Consider the following 15741-nt stretch of genomic DNA (forward strand, 5'->3'; position numbering starts at 1 on the left):
AAGTTATACTTTTTTGAGTGAACTTAATATAAAATATTGAAGGAAAAAAAAAATAGAAGAATAGTTTCTCTTTAATAATAACGGGAGACAAACATCAAACAAATAATTAGATAATCTTTAATAAAAATTAATTAAATTAAATTAAATATTTGTTAAATTTAAGGTTTAAATGAGGATTCATCAAATTTAAATTAATAGATAATCACCATATATGACGTTCATTAGCTTTGAACTAAATACAGAGTATTAAACTTTATATATTTATCACTTTCCCTCAAATTTGAATTGAGTGGTCATTGCAACTCATAAAATTAATTTAAATAAGACAAGATTTAAACTCACAACATACTAATGGAACTAGATTGTAATGTATGAAAAACATTCTATAATGATACCAAGAATCAAGTACTAAGTTATAAACACAGAGGATGAGTGTTGTTCTTCCGATCTCATTGGGGAAACGAGGTAAGGTTTTGGGGATGACTGTTGTTCCTCTGATTCCGTGGAGGAATAGAGGTAAGGTTTAGGGGGGATTGGCAAATCTTCCACTTTACCTTCTAACATTTCCACTACCCTTGACATTGATGGTCTAGTTGATGGATCAGTTTGTATGCACCACAAGCTTACTATTACCATCTTTCTTGCACACTCCTTCTCCTCTTCATTCGTTACTCCATTCAATCCAAACTCATCATCTAACACAAGCCGTGTGTAAATCCAATGTGGAAAGTATATTTTACTATTGCGGCTAGCCCCAACATCGACATTCCTTCGTCCTCCAACCATCTCGAGAACCACCATCCCATAACTATAAACATCTGACTTGTGAGAAACTCCTCCGATCCAATGTTTTTGCAAACAACTTCTGGAGCAATATATCCGATAGTTCCTCGTGCACCAAGGAGTGAAACAATGCTCTCCTGTTTGGTGCATAGCTTAGCAAGACCAAAATCAGAAATTTTGGGAGAGAAGTGTTCATCTAGAAGAATATTATGAGGCTTTATATCCAAGTGTAGGATGCGAGTGTTACAGCCGCGATGCAAGTACTCTAATCCTCTAGCTATGCCTATTGATATTTGATATAACATGTTCCATCCCAGTTGACGACCCATCAAAGATTCATCGTCATAAATAAAATTCTCAAGGGATCCATTAACCATGAACTCATAAACGAGAGCTCTTTTTCTTCTTTCAATACAAAATCCAATAAGGTTGACAATATTAACATGAGAAGTCCTACTAATACTCGCCACCTCATTGATGAATTCTTCTCCACTGGCACTTAGTTCCTTCAAAACCTTAACTGCCACAAGGTTTCCATTGCCTAACTTTCCTTTATATACACAACCAAAGCCTCCTTTACCAAGTTCATTCTTGAATGAGTTTGTGATTTTCTTTAGTTCTGAATATCTAAATCTTTTTGGAGCTAAAGATCCATGGCTCTTAAGAAACTGTTCTACCTCAGTTGTGAGATCCATGGAAGAACAAAATGACAGTTTCTTGGTAATGCAGAGTAATAGGATGAACATGAATATAAGGATCAGTGCTGCCCCACCTATAACTGAAGAGAATATTTATCAAGGTCTTGTTTCCTCAGGAATATAGTGTAGGAAAATGTTGTTTGTTTATATATATACTAGTTTTTTACGCACATTGCGCGATTGGGATAATGCTCAATATTTTTTTTTTTTAAATAAGTACTTTAAAGTATATCAAGGCAAGATCATATTGGAATTGTTCATGCATAGATAATTGAATGTTGAATTTGCGTATTTAAATAGTTAATTCTAAGTTTATAAATGCAAGATAATATAGTTAAGATTGATTATAATTGTCAATAAAATAACTTTATATGTATGGTTAAAACCAAATACGGGATATAAGGGAGAGCAAATAAAAATTAGGGCATAAAATATTAAATATATACTAATATTGAAGAGCTAACTGCTGATTGCCAAACAAGGACATTGCGAGGTAGTTTTCCACCTCAATTGTTGTGTGATTTGAATACTATTTTTTTGTCAATAAATCCCCCAAGTAGTTAATATGATTGACTTAATTATATTTTTTATTTTTTTATTTTTTTAAACAATTATTATTATTATTATTATTATTATTATTATTATTATTATTATTATTATTATTATTATTATTATTAAATATATGTATACCCTTAGGTCATTTTACATGTTAATCTAAACAGCTAGTTTTTTCAAATATCTTTTTACCCACCGTTGATATAATTCGCTGGTCAAATCCGTTAATATAATCCGCTAACTGTTGATTGTTAAACAAGGACATTGTGAGATAGTTCTCACTTCAATTTGTTGTGTGATTTGAATACTTTCTTTGTCAACAAATCCCTAAAGTATTCGTAGTTAATATGATTAACTTTATTAATTATATTTTTCTTAATTTTTTCATGGTATTAATAAAATACTTGGTAAATAAATATATAGCATTATTTTGTATTATAACTTTGATATTTAATTAAAAAAAATAGTGCACAAAAAAGATAATAGACAATGTAGTGAATATAATCAATTGAATTTGAATGTAAAGAATTTTTACATTGGAGAAAAATAAAGACAATATAACTAATAAATTTATTTCTCTTAATTAATTTATTGATAATGAATAATTTTTTTTAATAAAGACATTGTGGGGACAAATGTAGCGAATATAATCAATTGATGAATTTGAATGTAAAGAATTTTTATATTTGAGAAAAATAAAGACAATATAACTAATGCAATTATTTCTCTTATTTAATTTATTGATAATGAATAATTTTTTTTTAATAAAGACATTGTAGGCACATAATTTTAAATTAAAGAAATGCATATGTATTTTTTTGGTGTAGCTACTAAATTATTATTTAATTTAATAAGATTAAAATAGAGTACTAATTATGCCAACTTTGATCGGGATGAGGTTTGAACCTAAGACCTTTCTTATTGGAATCAATGAGTAACTTAACGGTGAACTAACAGAAGTTAACAGAAAAGATAATATTTAACGGAAAAGTTAACGGATAATCATATTCATTAAGGATAAATTAGGAAATCTTAAGGAAAAATTAAAATCTGATCAATCTGAACCATTCATTTGATTAAAAAATTTGACCGCCATTTTTTCTACCCATTATAGGCCTAACTCTCTTGGGCTATTATTAGTATAGTAGATAGTAGATATGATGGCTACTATAATTTTCCATGAATGATAGATAATGACAAAACTAACCTGTGATTATAATTATTTTCCGCTTGCTCTTTCTCGTGGTCTCGGCCTCTATAAAAATAAGCCAAATATTGCGTTAAGTGGTGGAAGTCCACCCGGTGCATAATACAGTACTTAAATCAATACCCTAATTTTATCATAAAAATTAGCTCATAAATGAAGATTTGATCTCAATTTAAGTACAATTCCATTCTCTCTTGTAAAATTAATGTAAGACCGTACATATTAGTGTGCCATATAAATAAACTACAGGTCAATATGCAGCAAGGAGTTGTTATACCACGGTGCAAGGTAGACCTTGGTCCATGGTATAACAACTCGAGGTTTGGGGCCTAGATCCCTAATTGGCTAGGGGCTAGGCTACCAGATGCTATAACTATATCATCACTAAGCCAAGCCTGGCATGATATCTTCAAATACAGTTTATCAATGACTAATTGAGTATTAACTCATATTAGATTAGGCCCTGTTTGGTAAAAAATTGGCCTATAGGCCAATTTTGGCCTATTTGACCACTATTAATTGTTTGATTTAGTTAAAATATCAATATAAATGTTTGGTTAATTAGCTTTTTGCAACTCCAAAAGGCTAAAATTCAAAAAGTTACTCCAAGCAACTTTTTCAATTAGCTTTTTAAAAAAAAAAATTATACCAAACAGCTATCAGCTAACAGCTAATTTACCAAACACTTTTCTACAATCAGCTAATGTTATCAACTATTTATACTCTCTAATTAACACAAACAGCTATCAGCTAACAACCATTTTACCAAACAGGGCCATATATAATCATCACCAATGCCTGTAGACTGAAGATAAGAACTTGAGAGCAAGTCTGGAATTGAAGTTTCATGTTTTCCTAAAATAGCAACTACTGCCTTATTGAAAAATGTTGAGATAGAAAAGGATGAACTCTAGCTGAGCAATAACAAAGTAGTAATAGATAATGCAAATGAAGAACAGAAGGGGGGCTTACCGGGTTCAAGTTTGCATCTCGCGGCATGAGGCCTGTCAGGACAGAAACACAAGAAGTGGAGAGTGGTGGCGTTAAACCCACACCGCCCTCCACTCTCTGCACATTCTTTGCAACTACTTAAATTCCATCTCAACTCAAATCCCCTTTTCAATAACAAATCATAGTTCACCACACCACTTCTATCAGTTATATCATCTTCCCTTATCTCCACTGGTGCCAACACATTCTCTTTGCAATCCTGCAACGCAGATTTCAAGTTTCCACTACCTTCAAACAATACCAACCCCCAATCATTACAACCAACCTTGTACCTCCAAAGACGCTCTACAATTGATTCACTGCAATTCCGCAATATATTGATTCTTGATTCAGTACCCAACCTCAACCAAACACTCATACTCCCATTTGTCACCGTTAGATTTTTAATATCAGGAAGACAACCAGCTTCCGGCCCTGAAACGGCAGCATTATAAACCCTTAAAGAATTGTTGTCATAGGAAATGTTGTCGACTACGTAATCATTTTCAGGCATGCGAAGAATTGGATAGCCCTGCCCATCACAACTGATGTTGAAATCTGGGAAACCACAATAAGATTCTTGCTGGCCTTGAAGATAAAAGGGATACTTTATTTCTGAGCCATGGGCACATTTCTTTGGCTCACAGGCTTCATATTGCAGATCATCAGCAGCAGCAACAGAAGATTTTTGTGGCAGAAGGACAAAATTGAATAACACTATGAAGATGCATATGGTTTTTTGGTTCATTATTTGTGATTTTGTGATACTGATGAATAGCTGATTAGTACAGGTTCGATAAACTAACATGGAAGTATATTTTAATGAATGAGAGCTTGAGTCAAGGAAGATGGCTTAGCTTGACTGGGTAAAATGGTCCTTGTGCAACTGGCCCTGCCAAACTAATGTGACAATGTTAGATATGATATCTTCATCTTGTAAATTCTATAAAAAGTTGTCTAAATCATATATTTGGAAGTATGAAGTAAATTTGTACGTAGTAATATTTTTGTACAAGAGTAGCCATTCCTATTAACAATAAAAAGTCACTTCAGTTAACTAATTTCCCTTATCTAGTTATAGACTTACAGTACATAAAAATGTGAATTAATGGCAACACATTTTTGGTTCCCGATCATTTTGAAAGGCTGTATTTAACAGTCATTGATTGTTAAGGTGGAGTATTCGGTGATTATATTATAATTATTAATTTATTAATTACTTTGTAATGCATTGTATATCAAAGTATTGTTTCCAATATATTGTTTCTATTGTATATACAATATATTGTATATCCAATATATTGTTTCTATTAAAAAATATATGTGACCTTAATATATTTTATCAAACAGATTAATTTCATATTCATATTCATATTCCTATTTTTGTCTAAATGACTAAATATAAGGTTAAGATTAGTTCTTAGTTTCCTCAACAAAGTATAAAATAGGAAAGAGAAGGAAGAAACAAAGATTAACAGGGCGTTTGGTTGGAGGGAGTTTAAATTCCCTTCCCACATAATTCCCACTTAATTCCAAAGGCCATGAAATTCCTTACTTTGGTTGGAAGGAATTGCAATTCCCCCAATTTCATGGAATTAAAATCCCATGTCCTCCCCCCCCCCCCCGGTATTTTAATACCTTGGATTTTAGGAAGAAAAAAAAGCTAGTGATGAGACAAAATTATCCCTCCTTTTTTTAAACCTAAAATTAATACCACAACAATAATTGACATTTTGGACTTTATACTATTTATTCCCTTTCAATTCCCATGTATACCAAACATTGGAATTAAAATTCCCAGTAATTCTATTCCCGTAAACCAAACACTAGAATTTAAATTCCTACTTTATTCCTAGTAATTCATCTCCCATGGAATTGCAATTCCTTTCCCACGTAATTCCCCCCTTCCAACCAAACGCCCTGTAAAGGGTAGAGCCAGAAAGACTTAAAAGGTTGACCTTGACTTGAGTCAACTGTGTTGTATTCATTCTTTCAAAATGTTGAACACTTGAACCCCAACATTAAGGCCCCCCACACTCCGGCCTAATAAAACATTTGGGATGTAATCATGGTAACTCAACTGAACATGAACCACATATGCTAGATCTTTACTTACTGCGCAGGAGCCCCTCAGAGGTTAGCCCATACTGCCGCTAGTGAGACTCGATCCTGATCATTCTTTCTAATTTTCACCTCTATAACCAGTTATAAGCTGCCCATGCGGGCAATTGTGTTGTATTCATATTTCCACTCGATGTAACCACAGCTGAATGAGCACAGTCAAAATATACAGGTACTGTGCATAATGCCGTATTATGCACAGTACATGTATATTTTGACTGTACCAAAAACGCGTTGCATGGCTCTTCCATTTTGTGATATGATCAACCAGGCCACTCCTAAATTAATACTAGTAAAGTCAACAGAAAAATATGAACGGTCTGTTAGTCTGTACCTAAAAGAAAATCAAAGAATTCACTTCTCTTTCATGTCAATGTCAAACCAACCCAAAAAACACCCCACACACTTTTGTATTACCTCGCTAGAACCAAAGGCCATAAAATCAGAAATTGTCATATATATATATATATATATATATATATATATATATATATATATATATATATATATATATATATATATATATATATATATATATATATATATATATATATATAGCTTTCCAACAATAATGGAGATGGCATTTAAGAGTAGGCCAAAAGAAAATAACTAAGTAGACATTAGGTCAAATGTGTGTGCTAGACATTTCCACATGGTGTAATTAAGTAGACAGATGAAGGAGTCGGTTGACTTGGTCTTCTTGTCAAGACTTTAGCAACTAGATGATGATGATGAAAATTCATCAATTTTGAACCAAACATTATGCATCATATAACTATTCACATTTATTCATCAGTCCTGAGTGTTTAATGTAACTCGTAAAACTAGTTTAAGCAAACAAAGGTTCAAGCTCGCAACATACACATTTTTTTTTTATTTTTTTTGGTGAGGGACTGAGATCGCAACATACACATTATTTTGCTTTAATTGTTAACAAGAGTGATGAACACACAACTATATACTTCAAAACTAGTTCTTTCATGTCTGTAGTATCATACAATACATTACACATCCTTTCAGAACATGCTTTACTACACTATAATAGATGAATGAAATGTTATAATAACTATATATAGTGCACCCAAAGATCAAGTACTAGCTTATAAACACAACTGATGAATGTTGTTCCTCGGATGTTGCAGGAGAATAGAGGTAAGGTTGAGGAGGGATTTGTAAATTTTCTAGGTTACCTTCTAACATCTCCACAACCTTTGACATTGATGGTCTAGTTGATGGATCAGTTTGTATGCACCACAAACTAACTATTACCATCTTTCTTGCACACTCATTCTCCTCTTCATTCATTACTCCAATCAATCCAAGCTCATCATCTAATATAAGCCGTGAGTAAATCCAATGTGGAAAGTATATTTTACTATTGCGGCTAACTCCAACATCAACGTTCCTTCTTCCTCCAACCATCTCAAGAACCATCATCCCATAACTATAAACATCGGACTTGTGAGAAACTCCTCCGATGTTTTTGCAAACAAGTTCTGGAGCAATATATCCAATAGTTCCACGTGCACCAAAGATTGACACGATGCTCTCCTTTTTGGTGCATAGCTTTGCAAGACCAAAATCAGAAATTTTGGGGGAGAAGTCTTCATCTAGAAGAATATTATGAGGCTTTATATCCAAGTGTAGAATTCGAGTGTTGCAGCCACGATGTAAGTACTCTAAACCACGAGCTATGCCTATTGAAATTTTATATAACATGTTCCATCCTAATTGACGACCGGTCAAAGGATCAGTGTTATAAATGAATTTCTCAAGGGATCCATTAGGCATGAACTCATAAACAAGAGCTCTTTTTCTACCTTCAATGCAAAATCCAATTAGAGTGACAATATTGACATGAGAAGTCCTACTAATACTTGCCACCTCATTGATGAAATCTTCTCCACTGGCTCTTAGTTCCTTCAAAACCTTAACTGCCACAAGGCTTCCATTGCGCAATTTTCCTTTATATACAGAGCCAAAACCTCCTTGACCAAGTTCATCCTTGAAAGAAGTTGTGATTTTCTTTACTTCTGAATAACTGAATCTTTTAAGGGCAAGGAAGCCATGGCGGTTTAAAAACTCTGGTGTCTCTTGATACTTCTTTCTTTTAGAACAAAACGATGACAGTTTCTTGATAATAAATAGTAGTAGGGTGAACATGATGAGGACCAGTGCTGCTCCGCCTGAGATTGAAGAAAAAGTACTTGTATTAAGGTCGATCTCATTTGCTCATAAATGTAGAAAATGTAGGAAAATATTGTCAGTTAAACGTGGGACAAAACTTACCTGCCACTAGAACTAGTCGTTTCAGCTTTCTCTTTCTTGTGTTTCCTGTTCTCATTTTAAACAGGTGAAACATAATGTTAGATAAATTCCCTTTTGATAGGTGTTTGTCCATTAGTGATGAATAAACTAATCTAGCCATAGTCCTTGTAGACTTGTAGTTAATCAAAAGCATCCTCTAAGTGAAGATCTAATTGAAAAATGACAAGTGAAACTTTAGTAAAATTTTACAAGTCTTGACTTGGTAGAAAAAAAAAAAAAGTAATATGTAGCATTATCCCTTGTAAACCCTTTTTATTTTATTGATGATCGATCCAAACTCATATCTAAGTCATTTTAATTAATATAATGAAATAAATTAACCTAGGTGGCCCGAATTAGTTGAATCAATAATTAAGGAATAAATAATAAACACGTAGGAAAGACAAAGCTTTGTATTAATAAATTATGTAAGATGATTACTAGAAGGATTGTTGGTTCTTGACAAGACAAATAGAAGATTTTTATAATAAATTAGCCTTATAACAGTCCCTAAGAAAAGGGTGTGCGGTTATAACCCTTTTGACCATGTCCATGCATCCCACCAACCTCGTGACCGGGTCTTGACTAGCCTAGGCCGACCACCGGGCTCGGCCTTAGCTCCTTGAGACCGGGCGCTGAGCTTGGCCTTGGCCGCTCGAGGCTGAGCTCAGGGCCACTCGAGCTAGAGCGTTGTGCTTAGCCTCGAGGCGTCTAGGCCAGCTACGGAGCAGGCCTTGGGCGCCCGAGGCCGCGATAGCTTGGGGCCAACCTCGGAGGTCGGCTCGGGTTGCCTTGACCTGTCTCCTCATGTCAATTATATTTGCTCTGAACCGTACCCGTGTTGGGTAATATGGTTGAAAATTTCCAAAAATAATAATAATTCTACGGAAAGATTAATATTATATGGGAAAACAGAAAATTGGGAAGGAAAAGGTTGAGTGTTTGGGTATAGGTTTAGCACGAGTTCGAACACAAGGTTCTTTTCCTTAAAACCTTATTTGCTACCTCCCACAAGTGCTAGGAGCGTTGTAGCCTAGGTTTCCCAGGATAAAACGTGCTACGATTCCTTGTTTAAGCACCTAAACAAGGAACCCGGCAAACAAAGCAAAGTAGAGAACACTAGTTGGTAAAGAAGAGAGTAGAAGCAGAATTTTGGGAAGCTGAAAGCTACTGGAATTCCTTTCGTTTTTGTACTGTGTAAAATGCTACTGCTTCTACCTCTCTTTATATAGGGATGTTGGAGTGATAGCATTCAACATGGCCATTAAATTGGTGTTAAAACCAATTGTGTAACACCTGTAACGGTCACCACTAAGTAGGATTAAACTCAGAATTTAAAAATTGAAATTAAAACAGTATTAATTCCGTAACAGATGAGTTTAATCTTCTGCACTTTCGGGTTTCAGACGGTTGGGTTGCAGGTTCACACGAGAGCACACGGACCAGTCAACACGAGAGTACATCTCTCGTGTGCACTGTGGTGCAACCCGAGAGTGCACTACTCTCGTGGTCACAGATGCACGAGAGTTGTGCTCTCGGTGCACCACAACCTCTCGTGCTACACACGAGAGTAGGTGCTCTCGGTTCGGTTCTGGCCGAACCAAGTGAGTACATCTCTCGTGTGCACTGTGGTGCAACCCGAGAGTGCACTACTCTCGTGGTCACAGATGCACGAGAGTTGTGCTCTCGGTGCACCACAACCTCTCGTGCTACACACGAGAGTAGGTGCTCTCGGTTCGGTTCTGGCCGAACCAAGTGAGTACATCTCTCGTGTGCACTGTGGTGCAACCCGAGAGTGCACTACTCTCGTGGTCACAGATGCACGAGAGTAGGTGCTCTCGGTTCGGTTCTGGCCGAACCAAGTGACTATACCAGATGGAAAATGATACCGAAGTTAGGCATAACTTAGCCCGCAAGGCCAGCCCATTTCCGGATGACATTTGTGCCCGCAGGTGCCGGCGCACGCGAACTCTTTTTTCCAACCTACTGAAGCACAAAAAGCCAATAACGCTTCCAATCTCCCATATGAGAGTCCAACTCAAGTGCCATTTGAGCAGATGACATAACTATTGATTACACATTGTAGTACTTTGAATTAAAAGAGCAAGGTCAGTGAGACTTCACCACTTTCAACTCAAAACATTAGGTACATGCCATTTTTATTAAAGAATTGGCTAGGCCCTGTTTGGTAAATGGTTGTTAGCGGATGACTATTAGCTGATTGTGTTAATTAGAGGATATAACTAGTTGATAATATTAGCTGTTGTAGAAAAGTGTTTGGTAAATTAGCTGTTAGCTGTTTGGTATAATTTCTTTTCTAAAAAAGCTAATTGAAAAAGTTGTTTGGAGTAGCTTTTTGAATTTTAGCATTTTGGAGTTGCAAAAAGCTAATAACCAAACACTTATATTGATATTTTAACTAAATCAAACAATTAATAGTGGTCAAATAAGCCAAAATTGACCCATAAGCCAATTTTTTACCAAACAGGGTCTATGACTAACTCCTGTACTAGAAGAATATAAATGGGAGGAAAATAAAAGAGACAAGCACAGGATGAGTTGTGAGGACAAGATCAGAGTGTTTACCTTTTGCACAATGAAATTGATTTTTGCCGGCTTCTATACATTGGCCTCCTCCTTGGTAACACTGATGGCAAGTTTGTGAGACTTCCAAGTACAATCCAAATTGAGCAGTTAAGACATCAATTTTTTGTTGAATAAGAATTGGAGTTGGATACAGGGTACAGTAAACAGTATCACATTTGGGATTCTCTGGAATCAACAGACGTTTATAGTTCAAACTAAAACTAAATCCTTCAGTACAGTTATACATTTCATAATTGCCCATATCATCAGCTTCACTGTAATTGCATTTCAAAACGGGGGGCAATTCCTTTGCTTCCAAATTGTGGAATGTGATAGAAGGAGAATTCGGGAGTTGGAGGGTGTAGTTTAAATTTGAGTAATTAGGAGGGTACTCAAGGAATCTCTGAAGCTTTAAGTCTCCAAGGAAGATCACATAGTCACCCCAGACAGGTGGTTTCACACGCAGAAGCTGATACCAATCTCCCCCCGTTTCCAACTGGATATTTGGAAGTGGTTTAGCATCACAATCCACCACAATTAAACCACAATGAGGCTGCGTGTGTTGAGCAAAAGGGAACTCCAGATAACCCATACTTCCACAGAGGAATCCCTTCGTACAATTAGATGGCAAAAACTCATCTTCTCCATGAGCAAAGTATAAAAAGAGCATTAAGGGAAAGAGAAGGAAGAAACTAGAAGGATTAAAGAGTAGACCCATACCAGCTTTCTTCTTCTTCTCCTTCTCTCAAACAATGGAAGAAGGAAGAGAATTATAGAAGATCAGAGGAGAACAGCCAGCAGAAAGACTTAAAAGGTCGACCTTGACTTGAGGTCAACTGTGTTGCATGAATATTTCCACGCGATGTAACCCAAGAGATGGAAGAGTAGCTTGACTTGAACTTCTGGCCATGACTTTAGAAGCTAGCCACAAACAGCAAACAAGGAAATTGCTACTCAATTTCCAAGTTTGACTAGTGGTTAGCAGCAGACTGAAAATATATATATGTAAAGTGCATGCATATATAATGCAGGAGAGTATGAAAAAGGGGTTGCATACCCCTTCTTGAGTGGCTGTGATCATCAACCAATCCTAAATTAGTACTCATAAATCTTCTTATTGGTAAAGTCAACAGAAAAATATGGTGGGAAATCAAAGAATTATTTCTCTTTCGTGGGGCCATGCAAGTAGAAAACTAACCCAAAAACTGTTTTGCATTACTGTAGCAGGTGACAGGGTCCAATTTCTTTAGCTCCTCAACCTACCAAGTACCAAAACCAACTATCAGACTTTAACAGGAAAGGATGAAGAAATGTTTTTGTAAAAGAAGAATATGGCCGAATATCGACCTATATCACTGCAACAAACAACATTTTTATAATACATAAGACTGCTTAAATTAGAGCAAAGATCAGTAAAAATGCAAACTCTTTGCATTTACTTATGTTTCTATGAGAATATATAAGACGTCTTTTCTTGATATTTTCCAGACTATGTTATGCAAGGAATCACACATGTTGGCACTTCTTAACAAACTAGTCAAAATTTAATAAAGCAAATGATTGAATCACAAAATAACTTCATCGATTTACAAAGGAACTAAACTACTAGACATAAAGCAAGTTGATCTCATATATGTCTATGCCTATTCATATCCACAGCCGGCATTTACTGTCTTGCTCAAGGTCTTGTTTTAATGAGAGATCAAAGAATTGTGAAGAACCCCAACCTCCCTTCTTGTGACACCAAGAACAAAAAACCACCATCGGAGTCAAAGTGAGGATCAATATGATTCCTCCAAAAACTGTAATGAAACAAGAACAGAATCAAAAGTCTGGTCTGCTGAAAATTAAGTAAAATATAGTGATTAGAATATATACTCCCCTGGAAATAGAAGTGGTATTTTTCATTTTTAGGTTAGGGAACAATAGGGTACAATAATCATAAGTTGGATATTAAAATGAAATAAAATACTCTAACAAATCCTACATAATAACAACACAATCACCAACTCCAGTGACTTCAACAGCTGCTCTTCGTAGCTGCAGCATTTTTCAAAGTCCCATGAGCTGCAAGTGAGGGACCAGCCCATGTCCAGCGCATTGCTTTTTGTCGCACCTCCTATGTCATAAGATTACACCAAAAACAAACAAATTAATGACCTAAAATATCACATGATTTCACAAGCTTTTGATAAAAAGCACAGCTCCATTTACTTATTTTGGATTCATTGGAGGTATCTTACCTCTTCTTTAGATACATTAGTCTCCTCACCATTCACCCTTTCGTCCCCATTGTTCAACTCATTGCCTTGAATCTCCTTCAGAGACTCCAATACACGTTCCATTGTAGGCCTCATATCCTTGTCAAGTTGCAAGCATTCAAAAGCTAGCTCTGCCACTGATGTGGTCATTCTCTTTATTTCATTATCCATCTCATATCCCAGAGAGGAATCAATGAGTTCATCAAATGCTCCAGTTAGAATCTTGTTTGTTGCTAGTTTTGCCAAATTTATCTCGTGTGTATGCCTACGTATATCCACAGCAGGCATTGATGATATGAGTTCAATAAGTACAACCCCAAAGCTATAAACATCACTCTTATAAGTGAGCTGATAACACTCATGATAATCTGGATCAACGTATCCAGGTGTTCCTTGAGGTGTAGTGGTGGCATGAGTGGCATTAGCAGGGAAGGGTCTTGAGAGCCCAAAATCTGCAACTTTGACGCAGAAATTGTTATCTAGAAGTATGTTACTAGTCTTCACATCGCGATGTATTATGCCTGAGGCATGGAGATAAACCAACGCTGCAGCAGTTTCCACTGCAATCTTCATGCGGGTGGGCCATGTGAGCAGTCCATCTGCTGCTCTTTTTCCATGGAGATGATTTTCAACTGTTCCATTAGGAACGTATTCATACACAAGGAGGAGTTGGTTATGCCTTGTTGAACACCCATATAGTGTAACAAGATTTCGGTGCTTTAACCGGGTGAGAATTGAGATTTCATTTGCAAACTGCTCCATTCTCTTGCAGTTGAATTCATGAAGGCGCTTAACAGCAACTTCTCTTCCATCCCCAAGTATCCCTAATTTGCATTCCAAGAATTAAACCTAGATAGCAGTGAAACTACTGGGAATAAAATTTGACCATCTCTTATTGTCTTACCATAGTAAACAGTGCCAAAATCTCCATCCCCAAGTTCTTTAGAAGGATCAAAATTGTTTGTGGCTTCTTCAAGTTCGGAGTAGGAGAAGACTAGAATTCCAAAGAGCCTACTACGGTCCCTCTCAAGGTCTGAGGCAGGATCCGATGATGTATTCCTCGAATAGCCTTTCCTTCCTTTCTTGCATTGCCAAACAAGAAAGATAGCCACCAAGCTTACAAGGATCAGTGCTAAACCACCTGAAAGTACTGAAGAATGAAAAAGTAATATGTATCCTGGTCTCAGTTCCTCAGAAATGTAGAGAATGTAGGACAGTGCAGGTGGTTGATACATGAAGGATATAAAAAGTTCAACAACTTAATTACCTGTGATTAGAATGAGTTTCAGCTTGCTCTTCCCTGAGGAGATGGTAAATAAGACACAAAACATTAACATTACTCTTGTGCTAGAAGATTTGAAATGATTTTGAACATAAATAGTTAAAGATGGAGAAGAGTTATGAGGACTAGAATGCGTACCTTTTTTACATTGAAAGTCATTGTTGCTATCTGCCCTACATTGCCCTCCTCCATTGTAACAGTGATAGCACGCTTCTGTGACTTGTAATTCCACTCCAAGTCGAGTAGTTAAAATATCATTTGTTTGATCAATAAAAATTGGAGTTGGCAACGGGATACAGCTATCAGGAATACATGCGGGATCCTCTGGAATCAATGGACGTTTATAGTACAAACTGTAACCTTCAGTACAGTTTTTATACCTTTCATAACTGCAGATATCATGATCACCTTGACTGTGATCATTGCATTTTAAAAAGGTGCTGAATTCGTATGGCTCAAAATTGCGGAGTGTGATAGAAGGAGAACTCCGAAATTGGATGCTGTAGTTTAACATTTTGCAATTACGTCTCTCAAAGAGTCCCCTGAGCTTTGAGTCTTCAACAAAGATTGTAACGACATCCCGGAATTTAATCACTTTCTGAAGGTGATACCAATCTTCCCCCTTTTCCAACTGGATTTTTGGAGGAGTTGTATCACAATTTACTGCCACTAAACCACAATCAGCCTGCGTGTGTTTAGCAAAAGGGAACTCCAGATAACCTATATTTCCACAGGAGAATTCCTTCGAACAGTTAGATGGCGACTCACCTTCTCCATGAGCTAAGTAAAAGGCGGCCATTAAGGGAAACAGAAAGAATAAACAAGGAACAGAGGGCACAGCCATAGCAGCTTCCTCCTTCTCTCAAACAATGGAATTGAAGAAGAGTAAAATATTCAGTCATACACAGAAGAATTATAGAAGAGTAAAACTCAGAAAGACTTAAAAGGTTG

At 36.1% G+C, this 15741-nt stretch overlaps 1 protein-coding gene and 1 pseudogene across 3 annotated transcripts in view; both read right to left on the minus strand.

Annotated features, from left to right (window-relative positions):
• Positions 1 to 393: 393 nt before the first annotated feature.
• Positions 394 to 5013, minus strand: LOC109156777 (annotated as a pseudogene).
• Positions 5014 to 7365: 2352 nt separating this feature from the next.
• LOC109156775 (LEAF RUST 10 DISEASE-RESISTANCE LOCUS RECEPTOR-LIKE PROTEIN KINASE-like 1.1) overlaps positions 7366 to 15741 on the minus strand; it is a 59169-nt gene continuing 50793 nt past the window's right edge. The window contains exons 3-7 of one of the 3 annotated variants that reach the window (XM_019304611.1): positions 14929 to 15465; positions 14776 to 14808; positions 14413 to 14658; positions 13491 to 14332; positions 13137 to 13366 (exon numbers count right to left, since the gene is read on the minus strand). In XM_019304611.1, coding sequence (XP_019160156.1) covers positions 13268 to 13366; positions 13491 to 14332; positions 14413 to 14658; positions 14776 to 14808; positions 14929 to 15465 — 1757 coding nt within the window. In that variant the 3' untranslated portion in view covers positions 13137 to 13267. Of the gene's footprint in view, positions 8541 to 8643; positions 8689 to 11247; positions 11887 to 13136; positions 13367 to 13490; positions 14333 to 14412; positions 14659 to 14775; positions 14809 to 14928; positions 15466 to 15741 lie in introns of those variants that run through there. The other 2 variants (XM_019304608.1, XM_019304609.1) reach the window with 2 other exon arrangements.

The sequence above is a fragment of the Ipomoea nil genome, unplaced genomic scaffold (assembly GCF_001879475.1).
Source record: "Ipomoea nil cultivar Tokyo-kokei standard unplaced genomic scaffold, Asagao_1.1 scaffold2759, whole genome shotgun sequence".
Lineage (NCBI taxonomy): Eukaryota > Viridiplantae > Streptophyta > Magnoliopsida > Solanales > Convolvulaceae > Ipomoea > Ipomoea nil.